The sequence below is a fragment of the Zootoca vivipara genome, chromosome 6 (assembly GCF_963506605.1).
Source record: "Zootoca vivipara chromosome 6, rZooViv1.1, whole genome shotgun sequence".
In the NCBI taxonomy this organism is placed as follows: domain Eukaryota; kingdom Metazoa; phylum Chordata; class Lepidosauria; order Squamata; family Lacertidae; genus Zootoca; species Zootoca vivipara.
The window spans coordinates 38365162-38384810 of NC_083281.1; the positions used below are offsets into that span (position 1 = coordinate 38365162).

The 19649-nt window shown below is 41.1% G+C and overlaps 1 protein-coding gene across 3 annotated transcripts in view; it reads left to right on the top strand.

The window, feature by feature from the left end:
* LOC118086559 (protein argonaute-3) overlaps positions 1-15390 on the top strand; it is a 52109-nt gene extending 36719 nt beyond the window's left edge. The window contains exons 9-19 of one of the 3 annotated variants that reach the window (XM_035118311.2): positions 366-485; positions 1666-1788; positions 1975-2108; positions 3008-3192; positions 3807-3966; positions 5568-5658; positions 6843-7037; positions 11407-11541; positions 12362-12463; positions 13431-13630; positions 14873-15390. In XM_035118311.2, coding sequence (XP_034974202.1) covers positions 366-485; positions 1666-1788; positions 1975-2108; positions 3008-3192; positions 3807-3966; positions 5568-5658; positions 6843-7037; positions 11407-11541; positions 12362-12463; positions 13431-13630; positions 14873-14981 — 1554 coding nt within the window. In that variant the 3' untranslated portion in view covers positions 14982-15390. Of the gene's footprint in view, positions 1-365; positions 486-1665; positions 1789-1974; positions 2109-3007; positions 3193-3806; positions 3967-5567; positions 5659-6842; positions 7038-10472; positions 10883-11406; positions 11543-12361; positions 12464-13430; positions 13631-14872 lie in introns of those variants that run through there. The other 2 variants (XR_004692758.2, XM_035118313.2) reach the window with 2 other exon arrangements.
* Positions 15391-19649: the final 4259 nt, after the last annotated feature.

The following is a 19649-nucleotide window of genomic DNA, read 5'->3' on the forward strand; positions in this document are numbered from 1 at the left end:
CTGGGCCCAATAGCACTCTTCCCACTTAGGATTCTCCGCTGTTGGTGTTTAGAAGCATACCTCCACTGTCAGTAAAGGTAGAACATAACCATTGATAACCTTATTCAACATGAATTTGTCTAATCCTCTTTTAAAACCATTCAGTTTCTCCTATGCTGAATGTTGAATCTTAGGAAGATAACTTTAGGAAAGCTTTAGAAAAGCTAACTTTTGTGGAAACATGTCACTGAGGTTCTTACCACAAAGGAATGCTCACATTACTAGAACACAGTCCTAAATTTGCTTTGGCAGGCAATATGCTATGTTCATAAATGATTCCATTTGCTTAATGTACATCATTAGACTGACATGTTCCATTTTTGCAGGTTTGTAACATCGTGGCAGGCCAGCGATGTATCAAGAAACTAACAGACAATCAAACATCAACCATGATAAAAGCAACAGCAAGATCTGCCCCAGATAGACAAGAAGAAATAAGCAGACTGGTTAGTTTGCTTTTGAAACGGAAAGTGGGCTTGTGTACTCTTGAATGACTAATGAAGATAAAACATGGTCTTTCCTAGTTTGTTCTTAAATCCCACAGCCTCCTTTTTGCCATTTTCTCTGCTTAGTGTGTTGCTGCTGACTTCAAAACTGTTATCCCCACCTCTGAAATCAATTAGTGAGGACAAAACTTGGGTTAATCTGCTTTGTACATGAAAGTTAGTGCATCATTTATCTCATTATCTCTGCATCTTCAAGACCTATGCATGCCAAGACCTATGGCTAATTTGTTTCTTCTAATCTTTAGTAAGATGCTTTGCATGTTTTTTCATTCACCTTAGCAGAAATCTTTTGATGTCAGGTATGAGAAAGTTTGGTGTGATTTGCCCAAAACTGTCTGGTGGGCCAACCTTAAGAGGCCTAACAGGCCTAATTGGGCCCATGGTCTGCAGGGAGTGAGTAGAAACCTGGGACTATGCAGGCCAGGCTATAAATGCTCATCCTTCGATAGGTTAGGGTAGGATGTCTTATTCTATTGTTCAATGAACATTTTAGGAATGTTGCATTGTATGTAAATTTTTAATTTAGCTTTTAATTTATTTTACTTGTTTGTATTTCATCTTGCTGTTAAGTTGCTTTGAGATTTATTTATTTTTTTCTAAAGAGGCTAACAAATACAATAAATAACAATAACAGTATGTCATCGTCTATTGAGGCTTAGACTGAACTTTTGGAAGAAACTCTGCTTATATTCAGTTGTTGATGCTTTAGATTTCTCTTAAGAAAGGGCAGCTTCCCCTCAAATGGAGCATGATAAAATGTATGTGCTCTCCTTGTGTGTCACTGGTCTAGGAAATTTACATGCCTCAATTGTGCCAACTTTTGAGGTTCAGCCTTAAGGGCATAGCATAGTTTTTGGTGAGCAGCCATCTTTAGTAAGTTTTTAAGCATCTTCAAATGGGGTATGAACAGTAAATAATAATGGGAAATTTTGCAAATGGCTTGTAATTTAAGGCAGCCAAGTCTGTGTTGAAGAATCACAGAAGGACTTTGTTCCACATTTGGAATACGTGGTTTGCTTTTGGCTTAGAGGAGGAGAAAGGAATTGAACCCTTAAATTAGCACTTCTGCAATAACAAGTGTATTCAATATGACTCTTTTTTTGTTCCACTTTTATGCCAGGTGAGAAGTGCTAATTATGATGCAGACCCATTTGTTCAGGAATTTCAGTTTAAAGTCCGTGATGAGATGGCTCATGTAACAGGGCGTGTGCTTCCAGCTCCCATGTTGCAGTACGGAGGGCGGGTAAGAAACCCTTGTTTGTTTGTCTCCTGGTGTAATATTCAGATGGGATTCTAACTTTGTTTAGTGACTCTTCCCTTCGTAGAACCGTCTGAGTTTAAACATCTGTGGAATGATTTATTGATGCACATGTTGTAAATTACCACTACATTAATATCTTATTTTTTTCCTCCCCGTTTATTTCCATAGAATCGAACAGTTGCAACACCAAGTCATGGTGTGTGGGATATGCGGGGAAAACAGTTTCATACTGGTGTGGAAATCAAGATGTGGGCAATTGCTTGCTTTGCAACACAGAGACAATGTCGTGAAGAAATATTGAAGTAAGCCACCTGTTAATCAGGCAGTGAGCTGTTTCTCTCTTCCTTCCCTTGCCCTCATGTTACACACTTTTTATTGCATGGTAGGTCACTGATTAGAAGAGGTTATGTGTTTTGTGCTTCTGCCTTAAAACCTGTGAATATGTCCAACCTTTGCTGCTGACATTATTCACAAATGGGATTTATTTACCCAAAAGCTGCCTTGTTGCTGACAACCTGTTTTTCACATCTTTACTTTTTGGTTTATGATTGAATTCACTGGGTAGTTTTGACATTGTGGCAAGGAGGGACTGAATGAAGGGTTAAAGGTGTGAGATGGGCAGTAGCACCTGAGCAGGACAGTTTCTGGAGAGCTGTTCTCACTTGTTTTTCCGCAGCTCTCTCGAACTGTTCCACCTGCTGTTCCGCTATGCTGCAGTTGCAGCGTCTTGGAGACCATGCCAACTTAACTGCAGCATGACAATATCTTTTAAGATTTTATTATATAGTAAAACAGTAACCATTGGCTACAAACATTGGCCACAAAACCTCTCCTTTATGTGTAGTTTCTCCTTTAGCAGCCCCTGACAGCCTTATGTGTGGTTAAAAGCTATGCTGGCAACGCTTTTAATCATGCGTAATGCAAACCAGTAATCAACAGGAACTTGAAACAACATTTTAAATGGGCTTGAGAGTGGTACCATTATAACCATAAATCTTGTTGAAGGTTCTCACTACAGAAAGAAGTAGCTGGAGGGAGAAAGTATGTGATCTATGCACCCACAACTTTAGGGATTGGAAGAACAAGGTATTCAGGATTTTTGTGGGGTGGAGGTATGCTTAGATTCTGTTGGTGGATGTTCGTTATTCTATTGGTGGATGTTCGTTATTCCTCCTTCAGAAAGCTTTCCATTTTTTGCCAGGGGTTTTACAGATCAGCTGCGCAAAATTTCCAAGGATGCAGGAATGCCAATCCAAGGTCAACCATGCTTCTGTAAATATGCACAAGGTGCCGACAGTGTGGAGCCTATGTTCCGACACCTTAAAAACACATATTCTGGGCTCCAGCTCATCATAGTCATCCTACCAGGGAAAACACCAGTGTATGGTAAATAAATATTAAAGTTGTATTTTGGTTCAGCTTGTGTTTGATCGCTTCTGTTTTCAAGCTTTCAAATGGTAATCTTAGCATAGCAAGTTGCTGTAAGAAATGGCAGTTGGACATGCAACATAGGTCAGACTAGTTGTGTCTTGCTATTTTGTGAGGCTGAGAAATAGACAAGCTGGAAGAGGGGGAAATGTTGTCCAGGATAAGATAAAACTCTTGCTTGGAAGGAGAGCTTTGCATTCATATTTGCAAGGAAGGAGAAACTTTTGTCTTGGGTTTTCTTTCTCCTGTTGATCTCTCTTTATTCCAGCTAAGCTTCCTTGCTTTCCTCCCTATTAGCTGCTAGGGAGGATTAGCTCCATATGAAGAAAAGCAGATTAGCTCCTCTTGTCATCATGAGTTCAATTCTCTCCAGTTTTCTTTGCCTATCGGGGGGACCTCATTCTTCAAAGTACTGAAGAGATAGAGTTGTGCTGCTTTTTAATATTGTACCTGTCTCTTGACATCCTGTGCATTGGGCATGACTTAGTGAGCTGACATTGCAGGGACAGATTTTAGAACTGTGCTGTGGTGTAAAATATTGAAATCCCTTCACATCAATGCTTGTTTCTCAGCCGAGGTGAAGCGTGTGGGGGACACACTTTTGGGGATGGCCACACAGTGTGTTCAAGTCAAGAATGTCATAAAAACATCTCCTCAAACCCTCTCTAACTTGTGCCTAAAGATTAACGTAAAACTGGGAGGAATCAACAACATCCTTGTACCTCATCAACGGTAAGAATCCTACCTTAATGTTAAGGCCATTGTCAGAACTGTGTATTCTGTAGAACTTAAGGGAATTGCTCCCCCCCCCCAGATGTGGCATGAAATGGTCAGTTGGATTAAGCAATTAAAAACCACACTGATTGGCATAAAGTGTAATAGAGAGCACTTAAAGACAATCAAAATGGTTTTAACTGCAATTGTTAAGTATATATAGTTATAATAACTTCAGATAACAACAGGGATGGCGGAGAACTATGGCCCTCCAGGTGTTGTTGAACTTCTAATTATCCCTGACAACTGGCTATGCTGGCAGGGGTTGAGCGTATCTAGAGGACCACGGGTTCCGACAATCCTCAGCTAAAGGCAAATTACATTTTTCCTGCAGAGCTATTCTTCCATATTCAGATTTAATTTATTGACTTAAAGAATCTTAAGAATGTGAGTTTTAACCAAATAAAAAAGCCTTACTGATGTAACATGCTTGACTTGATAGCCAAATTCATTTGCTAAAGCAACATTGGTCATCGCAAAAGTACAGTCGTACCTTGGAAGTCGAACAGAATCTGTTGTGGAAGTCAGTTCAACTTCCAAAACGTTCAAAAACCAAATCACAGCTTCTGATTTGCTACAGTAAGCTCCTGCAGCCAATCAGAAGCCCCGTCGGACATTTGGATTCCAAAAGAATGTTTGCAAACTGGAACAATCACTTCCGGGTTTGCAGTGTTTGGGAGCCAAAACGTCTGAGTTCCAGGGCATTCGGGGTCCAAGGTATGACTGTACAGACATAAGAAATATTTGTATTTTTTGCAGCTGTTATCTTATTGAAAACTTTAATAAGAAACAGGGCTTGACACAGCTAAATCTAAGTGATTTGGGGAACGATAATTTGATAATCTTAGATGTTCTTGATGGTTTTGTGTTAATCATATTGTAATGGCTATTGGCTGCAATCAATAAAAATCTGACTGATTAGATTGCAAAAATAAATACATACATACATACAACCAATTTGAAAGGTACATTTTAGGAGATTGGACCTCATTTTGAAGGATAATTTTTGTCTGATCCGTCCGGATTACTATAGCAACCATATTCCTTATATATTATTCCTATCATCTACTAACAGTTTTTGTCCCCACTATTCAAAGAATAAACTGTATCATGAATCAATTTCAAAAACCTATCCCTGAGGAATTATACAGGGAGCAGTATAATTCATAGTGAGCAATATTGTCCACCTCTCTGGCCACACGATTTGAGTCATCAGCTCCAGTCACAGGAATGTGAGACTGACTGTAAGATGCCCTCTGAATTGCACATCTTTAGTAAGCCCATGTGTTCAAAGCTTCCCTGCCTCCTACAGCAATGTTGAGTGTTTGTTTTTATTTATTTTAAGTAGAGGAAGTCTGGTGCATCCAAAATCAGCTATGTGTTCTAAACAACTAAACTGTGGCATTTTAATTTTCTGTATGAAGATTTCTAGACTCCATGAATGCATTTCAGGAATAGTTGCTTACCTTCTAGAATGTGAGGTGCATAGTCTAGGACCCTTCTGAGGAAGGCAGTAGATGAAGTTTGGGTTTGAGATTGACATGTCACTTTTTTTTAAGACCTTCTGTGTTCCAACAACCAGTGATTTTCTTGGGAGCAGATGTTACTCATCCACCTGCTGGGGATGGAAAGAAGCCATCTATTGCTGCTGTGAGTTGCATTCACATTTGTGTGTGCCCCCCACCCAACCTTGGTTGAATACCTTAGTTATGAGAGAGTGAAAGAGAGAGAATGTTCACAAGGATTGACTGCCTTAAATAGGCCCCTTGTCTCTGTCTCATTAATTCTCCATGCCTCCTTTTGTGCTTAGTTTTCTGATGTAATAAAAGCATTCCCTAATACAAAATGACTGTTGCTTGGGGTTGTAGGGCTAACCATGCGTAAGATGGAGCATTATTATGAATCAGAAAGGTTCAGTTTGCACATATGTAATGCTGCACCATGTTTTAGTGCTGTTTGCACAAACAGGAAGAAACCAAAGCAAATCCTCAGGCTTTCACACTACCCTCTCCTCTTGCACAGTGAGGAAAAGGACCACCTTCATTTATGGCTCACTAGTTGAAAACTACTGCACTAAATCATCACAGTATTTTCAGTGAATGAAGCCAGTGTATAGATAATAACATCGTGATAGCTGTGAGAAGGCAGATCTGGGTCGACTGGTATTTCCGGTTCATTTGCAGTTGATCAGCAAGGATTTCTGACTCCCCATTTTTTAACAAAACCAACAGCAGCAACAGAATGAATCCCACCACCCAACAAAATAATACTGCTGAAATGAAGAAAACTTGGAGTAACCAGAAATAGATTTTGCATGTGAAAGATTTGGGAGGCTTGGTTTGGTGCTTATACTCAAAACTGTTGCTAGACTCAAAATTATTCAAATCTAAGAACATGTCTTATACACCAAATTTTAGTTGGTGGATCTTGAGGTTATAGTAAAAACAAACAGATTCCACAATATCTCTTAACCCATGCATTAGGATCATCAGTGCTATCAGATTCAGTTTGTCCAAGTGGGTGTATTTGCTGTGTGTATGTCATGAGTGCTCCACTAGATGTGTATATGACAAATTAGCCATGTATTATTCACATGGTGAATGAAGCACAGTTGTTTGGCCCTCAATGGATAAAACATACTGCATTCTTAAATGTGGATGACTTTCCAAGCTTTTATACAGCAAAATTTAGTAATAAGCAGTTTTCACAGCTTTTTGCAACTGTCACTCTCTGAAGACTTGTGCTTCCTGTTGGGGGAAATTATTTATGCTGATTAGATAAAGTGCTGTCTGTCTGGAACGATCATTTTTCTTCATGTGCCTCTCTTGCTTTAGGTTGTAGGTAGTATGGATGCCCATCCAAGCAGGTACTGTGCCACAGTGAGAGTTCAAAAACCCCGCCAGGAGATCATCCAAGACTTGGCCTCCATGGTTCGAGAACTTCTCATCCAGTTCTACAAGTCAACACGCTTCAAACCGACACGAATAATCTTCTATCGTGATGGGGTGTCAGAAGGGCAGTTTCGACAGGTGTTTATGTCCCACAACTTTTACCATAAAAGGGCCCTCAGAGCAGATTACGGCGCCTATAAAACTATTTTTACAAGGGTCATAATTTGGCCCGCAAGGCCATTTCTCCCAAGTGACACCTGATGTAACATGTGATGTCATGTGTGAGGAAGGGGACAACATGAGTGCAAAGAAGCAACTGGGAACCTTAAAATGTGCTCCTGATAGTTCCTTGGAATTTTAATTTGGCAACAAATGCAAGGCTTGGAGTGTAGCTGATCCCTTTCAGAAGCAGAGCTTGAACACAGTGCTAGTCAGCTTGATCACAGTGGTTTCAAGTTTCACTGTGATCAGCTACACTTCAGAGTATCGGAAACTTTCAAGTGTAGCCAGTCCAATAGTTGATGTCAAACTGTTTTGATTTCCTGGGATTTTCCTTGGCAGCACAGCTTGAACTTCAAAGGAAAAATCGGTCACCTGATGACATAAGGTTCTTGAGAGGTGGGTGCTCCTGACAAAGTGGGAATACTTACAAAGGTGGGCAGTTCAAAACCAGACCCTTTGGTCAGGTCCTAGTCCCCCACACCTACCTTAACCACTCAAACGTTGGTGCAGAATTCAGTGGCCAGGTTGCTCACCAGAGCATGGTGGTTTGAGAATATGACACCAATCCTTGCCCTACTGCACTAGCTGCCACATAGTATCCAGGCCCAATTAAAAGAGCTGGTTTTGACCTATAAAGCCTTAAATGGTTCTACCTTCTAAAGACCACCTCTCCCCATATGAACTAATTCTGCAATTATCCTCTGAGGCCCTTTTTGTGCCTCCTCTACGAGAAATCCGGAGGGTGGCGACGTAAGAATGGGCCTTTTCTCCAGGGGCTCCTCATTTGTGGAATGCCGTTCCCAGGGAGGCTCTTCTGGAGCTTTCATTAGGCTCCAAGTGAAAATTAGGCCTTTGGCTACTTAAACAATTCATTACATTTAAAACTGTGCGGGGGGATTGTGTTTTGTTTGTTAAATATTTTTGTGTTGTATACTGTAAACTGCCCTTTGATCCTTACATGAAGGGCTGTATATAAACTTAATAATAATAATAATAATAAATTTATTTATTATTTATACCCCGCCCATCAGGCCGGGTTCCCCCAGCCACTCTGGGCGGCTTCCAACAAAACATTAAAATACAGAAATCCATCAAACATCAAAAACTTCCCTAAGGGCTGCCTTGAGATGCCTTCTAAAGGTCTGGTAATTGTTGTTCTCTTTGACCTCTGGTGGGAGTGCGTTCCACAGGGTGGGTGCCACTACCGAGAAGGCCCTCTGCCTGGTTCTCTGTAACTTGGCTTCTCATAGTGAGGGAACCGCCAGAAGACCCTCGGCGCTGGACCTCAGTGTCCGGGCAGAACGATGGGGGTGGAGACGCTCCTTCAGGTATACTGAACCGAGGCCGTTTAGGGCTTTAAAGGTCAACACCAACACTTTGAATTGTGCTCGGAAACGTACTGGGATCCAATGTAGGTCTTTCAGGACCGGTGTTATGTGGTCTCGGCGGCCGCTCCCAGTCACCAGTCTAGCTGCCGCATTCTGGGTTAGTTGTAGTTTCCGGGTCACCTTCAAAGGTAGCCCCACGTAGAGTGCATTGCAGTAGTCCAAGCGGGAGAGAAACAGAGTACCACTCTGGCGAGACAGTCTGCAGGCAGGTAGGGTCTCAGCCTGCGTACCAGATGGAGCTGATAGACAGCTGCCCTGGACACAGAATTGACCTGTGCCTCCATGGACAGTTGTGAGTCCAGAATGACTCCCAGGCTGCGCACCTGGTCCTTCAGGGGCACAGTTACCCCATTCAGAACCAGGGAGTCCTCCACACCTGCCTGCCTCCTGTCCCCCACAAACAGTACTTCTGTCTTGTCAGGATTCAACCTCAATCTGTTAGCTGCCATCCATCCTCCAACCGCCTCCAGGCACTCACACAGAACCTTCACCGCCTTCACTGGTTCTGATTTGAAAGAGAGGTAGAGCTGGGTATCATCCGCATACTGATGAACACCCAGCCCAAACCCCCTGATGATCTCTCCCAGCGGCTGCATGTAGATGTTAAAAAGCATGGGGGAGAGGACAGAGCCCTGAGGCACCCCACGTGAGAGCCCAGGGGTCCAAACACTCATCCCCCACCACCACTTTCTGAGCATGGCCCAGGAGGAAGGAGCGGAACCACTGTATGGCAGTGCCCCTAGCTCCCAACCCCTCTAGACGGTCCAGAAGGATGTTATGGTCGATAGTGTCAAAAGCCACTGAGAGATCCAGCAGAACTAGGAAACAGCTCTCACCTTTGTCTCTAGCCTGCCGGAGATCATCGACCAGTGCGACCAAGGCAGTTTCAGTCCCATGATGAGGCCTGAATTCCGACTGGAAGGGATCCAAATGGTCCGCTTCTTCCAGGCGTGCCTGGAGTTGTTCAGCAACCAAATAATAAACAAACTCCACTTTAGATATTTAAAATGGCTATAATGTGTTCTAACATGTTTGGTTGAACCAGTCATAGGTCTTCTGACCCCATTAATATGTCCATCTCCCTTCTCCCTTTATTGCCCCCGGCTCCTTGGGAAATCATGGAGATGGCTGGACTCCACTAGGTGGAAGAGGGCATTAAAAGCAATCATGCCAGTCACCAGGCCATTTATTATTTCCAAAGATCAGCCCAGGACTTGTACACACACACACACACACACACACACACACACACACACACACACACACACACACAGGGAAGCCTGCAAGTAGAGCCTGAAGGCAACAGTCCTCTTAGCAACTAGTGTTCAAAGGGTAACCTGGAGGTCACATATACTATCATTTGCACTAATTAGTAGATCTGTCCTCTGTAAATTTATCTAATCCCCTTTTAAAATTGTCCTAGATGGTGGCCACCATCACATCTTATGGCAGTAAATTAATTATGCACCATGTGAATTACTTGATTGTGTCTGGCCTGACCCTCCTGCCAATTGGCTTTTCACAAAATGTTTCTTAGTGCCTAACAAATCTAAACCCCACCTCCTCTGACATCATCCCACCCATATATTGAGACTCCTTAACACCCTATGTTCAGTGGTCTTGCACATGCAATAAGTAGCATTTGTGAGAATTCTACAATAGGGGTTGTAGGTTGCATCACCTTACCTAACATCCTAATCTTACTTGCAAAACTTTACTTCTGTATTTCCCATTGTCATTGCTGCTAGTGTGCACTACAATACTGATTCTACCCAGCCTATCTAACCAATATGTGATGCCTGCAACCTTTGATATGCATTAAATGCACCCACCAAAACCCATCTCTGTGTATGCCTAATTACCACTACAAGGAGCCCTAGAGGCATAGTCTCTGCTCAAGAAGATGTTTATTTGTCACCCAAGGAATACTTCCTTTGTAAAGGAGTGTTTTCCTCTTCCTCAGAAAGATGCCCTCCTTCCTCGAGACCCTCATTCTCCATGCCAGCAGAGGAGCTCTTCAGCTTGGCAGCAGGATGTTTCTATTATGTTCCTGATGTGTCAGGACCAAGTAGTGATCCATCCACAACAATGGAACTACATTAAGTTCCCCACAATGAGATCGCCCTCCTTCTACCCAGCACAAAGCACCCTGTCAAATACATGACCTGTCGCCTGGGTGGGACTTGATACTGGTTGTTTAAACACCCTTGTTCTAATAACTCCACCAGGATGCTAGCTTCCAGACTGAACTGCAAGTCCAGTCCAAATCTGTATAAATCTATATTGTCTGTTTTGCAGTTCTGCTATACATAGACCTTGAAGTTCTAAACCAGCAAATACTATAGTGTCTTCTACATTTTTGTAGACTTAAAGGTTAGACACACTTCAAATGTATGTGTGTCTCTGCAATAGAATTAAGTAGTGTGTGTATTTTTTTTAATTGTTAATTTATTGTGAAGACTTGGGGGGATATACTAACAGCATCCACCTATACAACAAATAAACAAGGATCAGGAATTTGAAGTGTACCCTTTGACTACTAATGTTTCAAGAAATAAATTTCTAATTTCATATTTTTAAATTAAAATAACATAAAATAAATTAGTATAATGTCCATACCTCAAAACATTAAGATCAGTGAAGCAATGAGGTTTTTTTCTAGAATGTTCAGTAAAAGGCTGGCAGTGTGCCATAACGTTGTCTTGCTGTTACCTTTCCCCTTTTATCTTAAATATATCATTTTTGCTATTAGAACAAATTCTGAGAGGTTTTCTGTCCACTTGTTTGTTGCAGTTTTCTTTGTGATCTTGGTTTCTTTTAACATAAGAATTTGATTTAAGTGTCCTGTTTTATTTTCTATTTGAGAGTAAGCTAACCATTCTGTTTTTGCACTGTAGGTGTTGTATTATGAGCTGCTAGCAATTAGAGAGGCCTGTATCAGTCTCGAAAAGGATTACCAGCCTGGCATAACATATATTGTTGTTCAGAAGAGGCATCATACAAGGCTGTTTTGTGCTGATCGGACAGAAAGGGTAAGACTTTTCTAATTTCAGTGTAGTTGCTTCCAAGTGGATGACTGAAGAAAGTGTAATTATCATTATTGGCATGTATATAGTGGTTTAGAACTTCCACAGCACTTCAGATGAATCATCTTGTTGTAATCCTTACAACAGTCCTATAAGATAGTCCATTATGATTTCGCCCTGTCGTAGATGGGATTGAGAGGCTGACAAATGATGGTAGAGGCAAAATTTCAGTGGAGGATGTCCTGATTCATAGCGTAGCCTCTTTACCAGGCTACAACAGCTTAATTCCTCCACTTTGTAAATGCTTCAATGAGGAGACATAGCACAATGGCAGAGTAACAACTTTGCTTGCAGAAGGTCCCCGGTTCAGTCACTCCAGTGAAAAACATCTTGAGCAGCAGGGCTTACTAAAGCCCCTGTACGAGACCTTGACAATCTGCTGAGTATCTTAGATGCCAGGCTAGATGGGCCCATGGGTCTGGTCTGATAGAAGGCTATATGTTTCTATTCTTCCAAGTTTACTCTTCAATTTCAAAGGCAAGCAAAATTGACCAATACAAAATGACATTCAAACTTCATTTTGTTGTGAACCTCACCTCTATGTTAACAACAGACTTTATTCCAGCTGCCAGCCTCTTTGCACCATCAGGTTACAAGCCTAGTGTTAGCAGCCCAGTTCTGGACTTGCTTTCATGCACAAAAACTAGGAGAAGCAGATGTTCAAAATTGAAACAAAAGCAGATTTTTCAGTATTTTATATCATGTGTTCATTGCATAACAAGCTAACATTTTTATTTCTCTTCTGTGGAAATGCATTCTTTTCTAGGTTGGAAGAAGTGGGAACATCCCAGCTGGAACAACTGTAGATACGGATATCACACATCCTTATGAATTTGATTTTTACCTCTGTAGCCATGCAGGAATACAGGTAGGAACTAAAGCACTAACCTACTTGACGCAGTCTGGGTTTGGTACCATTCTTGAGCAGACATGAGTGGTAGTATAAGTGAATCTGCAGGATGCTTTCTATTTAAACCAGTTTTTAAAACAACCAAGGCTGACTTAAAGCAAGCTTTTTATGACGAGTTTTTTTCCCAAGTGTGTACTCCTTAGATTTGCCATGGAACAAAAATATCATATTATCCAGGAATGTATTCTCAAAACATTTGGCTCACACACTAAACCTGTGTTAGGGATTGTCTCCTGGAAGCTCTGCTATGGCTCCAACACTTGCTGTTCCGTGCTTGTATTCACCCATTTACCTTTCGGAAGCTGCAGAAAATATGTAATTGCTGTGCTTCATAAATTCAAAGCTGAAACAGCTTGGCATCAAGCTCTTACAAAGTAAATTTGTTTTGTTACTCCAATAGCTCCTTAAAACTTCAGCCTCTGATTATGGGCTGTATCCAATGTAGCAGCAAGTCACTTGTCTTGATCTGCTGGTGAAAAGCTTTGTACCAGTGGATCATTGTTGCACCAGAGAATGCATAAGCAGGTTGCTGGTAAGTTTATTGCTAGCACAACTGTTGCATTGGTTTTCTCTGTTGCGCAGCATTAAAACTCTCATGTCCAGCCGCACAAGAGCCCTTTCACTGGTGAATGATACAGCCCTATATTTTTGCACTTGGAAGTGTTCATTTGAAATAAGTGACAGGATAGGACTGTGGTAGTGTGGTAATGTTCTGCAGGATGCTAATGGGCTGCAGTGCCAAGTGTGTGCAAGGGTGGGGCTACAGCAACATGGAATCCCCTTTTCACATTAATAAGAACTGTATTCTCAGGAACACAGTCAATATCCTTTGCATACAAAAACATTTGCTATTCAGTTTAATTTTTATAGAAATGTGATGCAGAAAGTTAATTGGGCATTTGAACTGATGTTTCATTCTCCCTAGGGTACCAGCCGTCCCTCACATTATCATGTATTGTGGGATGATAACTGTTTTACTGCAGACGAACTTCAGCTGCTAACTTACCAGCTCTGCCACACCTACGTGCGCTGTACACGATCCGTGTCTATACCTGCACCAGCGTATTATGCTCACTTGGTGGCATTTAGAGCAAGATATCACCTTGTAGACAAAGAACATGACAGGTAAGAGTAGTGTTGCCAGATGACTTGGCTTCTCTTACCTCTGGGCTAGTTGCCAGAATTTTTTATGTTAAAGTATGGCATTTGATCTCCTGGCAAACTTGTTCCAAACTTGATTTTTTTTATAAGGAAAGGCCAACAGCATCATTTTCACATGTTTAAACTGTATAGTCAACGCATGTGCACTAGGGTGCCTGGTTGTTCAGCTCAGTCCTAGCACATTGTTTCACACTGCTGCATATGAAACAACTGAGTATAGTCAGAGTTAGCTTACAAGAATGATCCATTAACTTCCCTTTTTTGTGCAACCCTGATTGGATTTTGAGAGGTAAGTAGGGGTGTGTGCATGCTCCATGGAGACCACATGCATAATTAGACCCCTTTGGGCATCAAGTTGCCCTGTCTCTCCCACCTCAACTAGCAAACCATCAAATGTGCATGATTAAATGTGTACAGAGTTCTACAGAAATAGCAGCAGGCAAGCCAGTTAACGATGAAGTCTATTGAGGTAAAGTCATCATGATTGCCAATCTATCCTTTATAAATCTAGCACTGTTATAAATATGACTCGGAGTTCCTGCAGTGTTCCCATATAGCTCATCCATCCATCCATCCATTCATTCATTATAGAAGGTTGCTCTGTGGATGTGGTGGGGAACCTTGGATTCCCATAGATGGCTACCCACAACTTCAATCTTTTCTTAGGTGCAATTGGGTGCACAAATTATTTGCAACAGTCCATTGTGCTTTAAGTATGTGTTTGTGATAAAAGAAGATAGCACATTGTTCATGCTAACCAGCACATCATACATTTGATTGTACATGTTGACAGGCAGTATCTTCAAGCTTTTCCATGATGTCTACGGACAGCCATTTTAAATAAGTGTGTGAATTTGCCCATAGAAGTGTTTGGAACATGTGTTCCAGTGACTTGTTCTATACTGATAATTGGTGGTGTGGACCATGCATCTAGTACTGAAGTTCATCCATGTGTTGCATTAGTGTAATTTATTGTTTTTGAGAGCTAAAAAGAACATGGAATACAGTTTTCTTAAAGCTTTTTTTGCTGGTTGATGTTCAAAAGCAAAGGAATTAACACAAGGCTGTACTAATGGCTGCTCAGTGCAGGAATTGTAATTATTTTTTACAGCTTAGTTGCTTTAAAATATAAGAGGGGAGCATGACTTTTGCTTCTTGGGCCCAAAGATGTTTGCTAATTCTTCTCTCTTTTCCCCGCTATTGCAGTGCTGAAGGAAGCCATGTTTCAGGACAGAGCAATGGGAGAGATCCCCAAGCCCTTGCGAAGGCTGTACAGATTCACCAAGACACCTTACGCACCATGTACTTTGCTTAGCTATAAAAAAAAATATCAGTGAGACCAGAGCCTATTCACAAAAGGAAGAACTGCAGAATTTAGCCACATACAGTGTATGTTTAAAGAAGGGTCAGTTCATTGGGGAGGGGGATACCTCTGCTACTGCTGAAACTGATCCTGTGGGAGGGGGCACGGGCCTTATCCTTGTTTTGACGCAAGGAAGATTGTTTACTTCACCGAGAACACGGCACTTATTATGCAATATGAAACCAGCCAACTGCTTTTGAAGCAGCCTCCAATGGGAAGTGCTGTCGTCATCGTTGTTGTCTTTTCCTTTGTGTGTGTTTTTTTCTTGTAGTCTAACCCTTTTTTATGCCTTTACCTCAAGTTGCTCAGCAGCACAACTCTTTCTGCAAAAAAGAAACAATTATTATGGTATTAAAACTTTCTGTATTTTAGAATTTCTGTTTTGTTGGAAGCCGCCCAGAGTGGCTGGGGGAACCCGGCCAGATGGGCGGGGTATAAATAATAAATTATTATTATTATTATTATTATTACAGGAGCAATCAAAAAAGTGACTGTTGGGGTGGGCAAGTGAAGTGAAGTGGAGAATGTGCAAAAATGTTTTTTATCCTTTGGCTACCCCTACGAGGGTAGCTGGTGGCTTCCCCTCAATGGCTGTCAGCACTTGAATGTGACCATAGCAAGTGTGTTTGTATGTTTGAGTGAGCAGCTCCACAGAGTATGTTGTGGGAAAGGCTGTGTGTATAGTGCATTTGCAGATCCATTGATCCCAGTGTGGTTTAGCTAACTGCTGCCTTTTGTGTCTGTCTTCATTGCTTGGAGTTGCTCAACTCAAGTCTATATCTGTACCATAACTAAGTTAACCATATACGTTGATGCTGGCAGTAGCGATACAACCTGATGAGATTAATGAAGCTGCTGCTTTCTCCTTGTCCAGAAGTTTCAGCTAATTTTACATCTTGTGTGCCATGTGTATACCTTCTGAGCTTCTTGTGACAGCAGATCTCCTCCCCTGTTTTGCCAGGGTGACCTGTAATATCCATTCAAGTACAGACACTAAGTTGAGGTCTCTCTTTTTTTAAAATGAAAAAATATATATTAGTTGACTCGCTGCCTCTCACATTAATGTGATTGCATATATCTATATATCTATATATCTATATATACGTGTACTTTGAGGTTTAGCTTCCTTTTTTCTTTTATATTTATTAGAGTAATAATAATGCTTTAATTTAAATCAGTGTATTGATGACATCAGTTTTAATGTTTAGAAACATAACTATTTTGTTTTAGAGAACTGACAATGTTTTTGCTATCTTTTAGTGCAATAAGCCTTTGCAAAGGAGAAAAATCTGTCCATTTTTGCTGTGCACAAACAGCAGCATTTTGCACCACTAATAGTGGGAGAATGGACATGTCCGTGCACTTAAAAGGACAAAGTTAGCCTTAATTTTGAAAGGAAAGTCTTGTAATAGGGAAGATTCCCTTTTTTAATGCATAAAAAGGCAAACCCTTTCATGCTGCTAGCAGACTACAAGCTTTAATACTGTCTAGTAATACAGGATTTTTGCTCTGCTGCACCCTGGGGTTGGAGGGCATGGTTTTTCCCAGCACAGAAGAAATTCAGGTTTTTAGATCTGTCCGGATGACATTGAGCAAAAGTCTAAAAGGGGGCATGAAGATTTTTTAAAAGCAGTTTTTGATCATGTAGACTTTCCTTTTGAAACTGAGTGCTTCATTTCATTTTACAAATAAAGCTACAGAGGGCTGGAATACACTTAAGTGAGATCACTGAAATGTGAATCAGATGAATGGGCCTCTTTTTCATTCCACTTTGAAGCGGAAGCAAAGAATTTTACAAGATGATGAAGATGAGCATTGAACTCAGTAGCAGGGATTCAGGGGCGTTTTGCACTTTGTAAACACATGAACTGCATTTGTGACTGCTTTTTTTGCACTGGTTTTATAGTATATATGCATAGATATATACTACAGATGGTTCATATGGGCATTGCTAGTAACCCAGCCCTGCTGAAACAAACAAACAAACAAACCATTCTCCACATGAAAACCATTTCACTGGTTGAAGTATCTTTCTTATATTGTGCTGTCTTCAAAGTGACCCACTATATTTGCCAATTTACTGTATTTTCAGCTGAAAAATCTGAGCCCATTTTGCTCCAACAGGCCTGAACCTTTCCTATTTCTTCTCTCCCCACCCCACCCCCACCAGAAAACTTAAGTACTGTGTTTTATATGCTTTCTTGTGCAGGCATATGCTGCTGCTCATGGTGTCTCAAAATGCTTTACTGCACTTGTGATCTAGTGAAGTTTACTCCCAGTTTCAGCAAAATGGTACAATGTACACTTAACCTCTTGGGGGCAAGAATCAAAGTGCACTTGAAATAATTGTGATGGGGAGCAGCTTGCCTTAGGGGGTTGGGAAGAAGTGTGCACTAAGATGAAAGGGGAAACTGCTAGAACCAAAAGAGTTCTTAATGAATTGAGTTGCAAGTGGCTGTTTTCATGCTTCAATCTCTGGAAGTTTCCTGGCTGAGGATACTTCATGCACCGTACTTACGCTTGAATTCCTAGCATGAAATGACTGCGGGGAGTTCAATACCAGCCTGCTTAGGCCCCATGATGTGGCCAGACTTCACCTCCTTTGTCCTTCACCCTCCTGCCTAAAGAGAATATGCACCACTTGTTGTCAGGGTAGCCTAGTAAACATCCCTGGAGCTTGAGGTCAACTTTAACAGTTCTGATATGGGTGCATCGCAACAAATCTTCACTAATGTTAATGTTACGTTTTTTCTCTTCCAAGGATTGTCACTTTAAAAAGCTCTGGTGGGAATTCTTACTCAGTGTTTCACAATTGAGATTTTAAAAGTGAGTTGTAGAACATTGGGACCTCTGCCCCCCCCTTTAAATACCTTTTAGCTGTTTATACCAAGATGCACTATAATATTTATTTCCTGACCTGTCCCAAGAATGATGGCTCTAAAGCCTCCTTTGCTGCAGCCACCACCCTCATCCTTCCAAAGTGAAAATGATTTAGAGCCCAACAGAGAAGCACCTTTAAAATACTTGTACACAGTGCTAGTGTGATTGATTTTCATGTGGAGAGGAGATGGTAACTTAAAAACAAACCGGAATATATTTTAATTTTGAAACTGTCAAGTGCAGATAAAATTTGTAATACACTGGCCTGGTTCACACCTTAATGCAAAGCCATGGTTTGGTTAACAAACCACAAGTAAACCACAGTTGTCTCATAGACAATCAACAAACCATAACTTGTTTCTTTAAAGTTGCATTGGGCTTTCCAGCTGCTCTTGGTTTGTGCCTTTGTAGATGGGTGAGAGGGTGGGGTGGCCAAAGAAATGTTTAAGGAAGGGTGAAGGGTTTGGGTGTAGCAAAAAGCCATAGTTTGTAAGCCAACAAAAAAAATCATGACTTCTGGTTGTGGTTAGGCTCTAAACAAACTGTATTTGGGCTGATGGCAGGGTTTGGAGGCTCAAACAACAAACTATGGGTTAATAAACAGTGACTTGGTATTATCTGCGAGCCAGGCCAATATCAGTGTACTGGCATTGAGGGCCACATGTACTACAATACTGTAGCTGCTATATTTATTTAAATGGAGGTGGGCAATTACTGCACTAAGGAAAAAGGGCAGGTGAGCAGGAATCCAATTTAAGAAGTAGTATTCTGATTTTTGTTGTTTCAAAAGCAATTTTAACAGTGTGATATAACAAAGGGTGCTGTCTTAACCAAGATTATAAAATAGCCAGATATTCTTCCTTTGTTCTGAAAGACTTAAGATATATTTTGATGTTTGCAGTGGATGGGTGGAGGTGGGGATGGGAGGAAATTAACGGTACCTCATCTGTGGTGGCAGTTTCCAGTATATTTTTCACAAGATTATATGGACTTTTATTTTTGTACATGCACTCTGTTTTTGTTTTTTAAAAAAGCTTTCTTGAATTTTAATGTGCTTTCATGAAAATTTCTGCCTGTACAGCTGAGACAGCTGTCTGTTCAGCTTATATAGGTACAAAAGTGTAGGTTTAACATTTTTTTTTGCACCCAGCTTGGCCTTGTTCTTCGTTCAGTATGCGTATTCCTGCCTAGAATGGTTGCTGTAACTCCCCCCACCCCGGTTGTCCTATTTCTCACTTGTACTTGCAAGAGCTATTGTCCTCCCTCCATCACCACTCCATACTTGAGAGGTGCTTGGTGCTGAGTTCTGTCCACCATGAAAACACAGTGCATTGTTCTCCATATGTTTTGAACTACAACTTCCATCAGCTTCAGGCTGAATAAAGCTGAGCTAACATAATGTGCACTATACAGTCAGCAAATTGTTCTCCATATGTTTTGAACTACAACTTCCATCAGCTTCAGGCTGAATAAAGCTGAGCTAACATAATGTGACTATACAGTCAGCAAAAACAAGACCTGGAGCTGACTGTAACTCAGATCATCAGCTTCTTATAGCAAAATTCCAGCTTAAACTGAAGAAAGTAGGAAAAAGCACTGGGCCAGTAAGATACAATCTGAATCAAATCCCTTATGAATACACAGTGGAAGTGAGGAACAGGTTTAAGGATTTAGATTTGGTGGACAGAGTGCCTGAAGAACTATGGATGGAGGCTCGTAACATTATACAGGAGGCAGCAA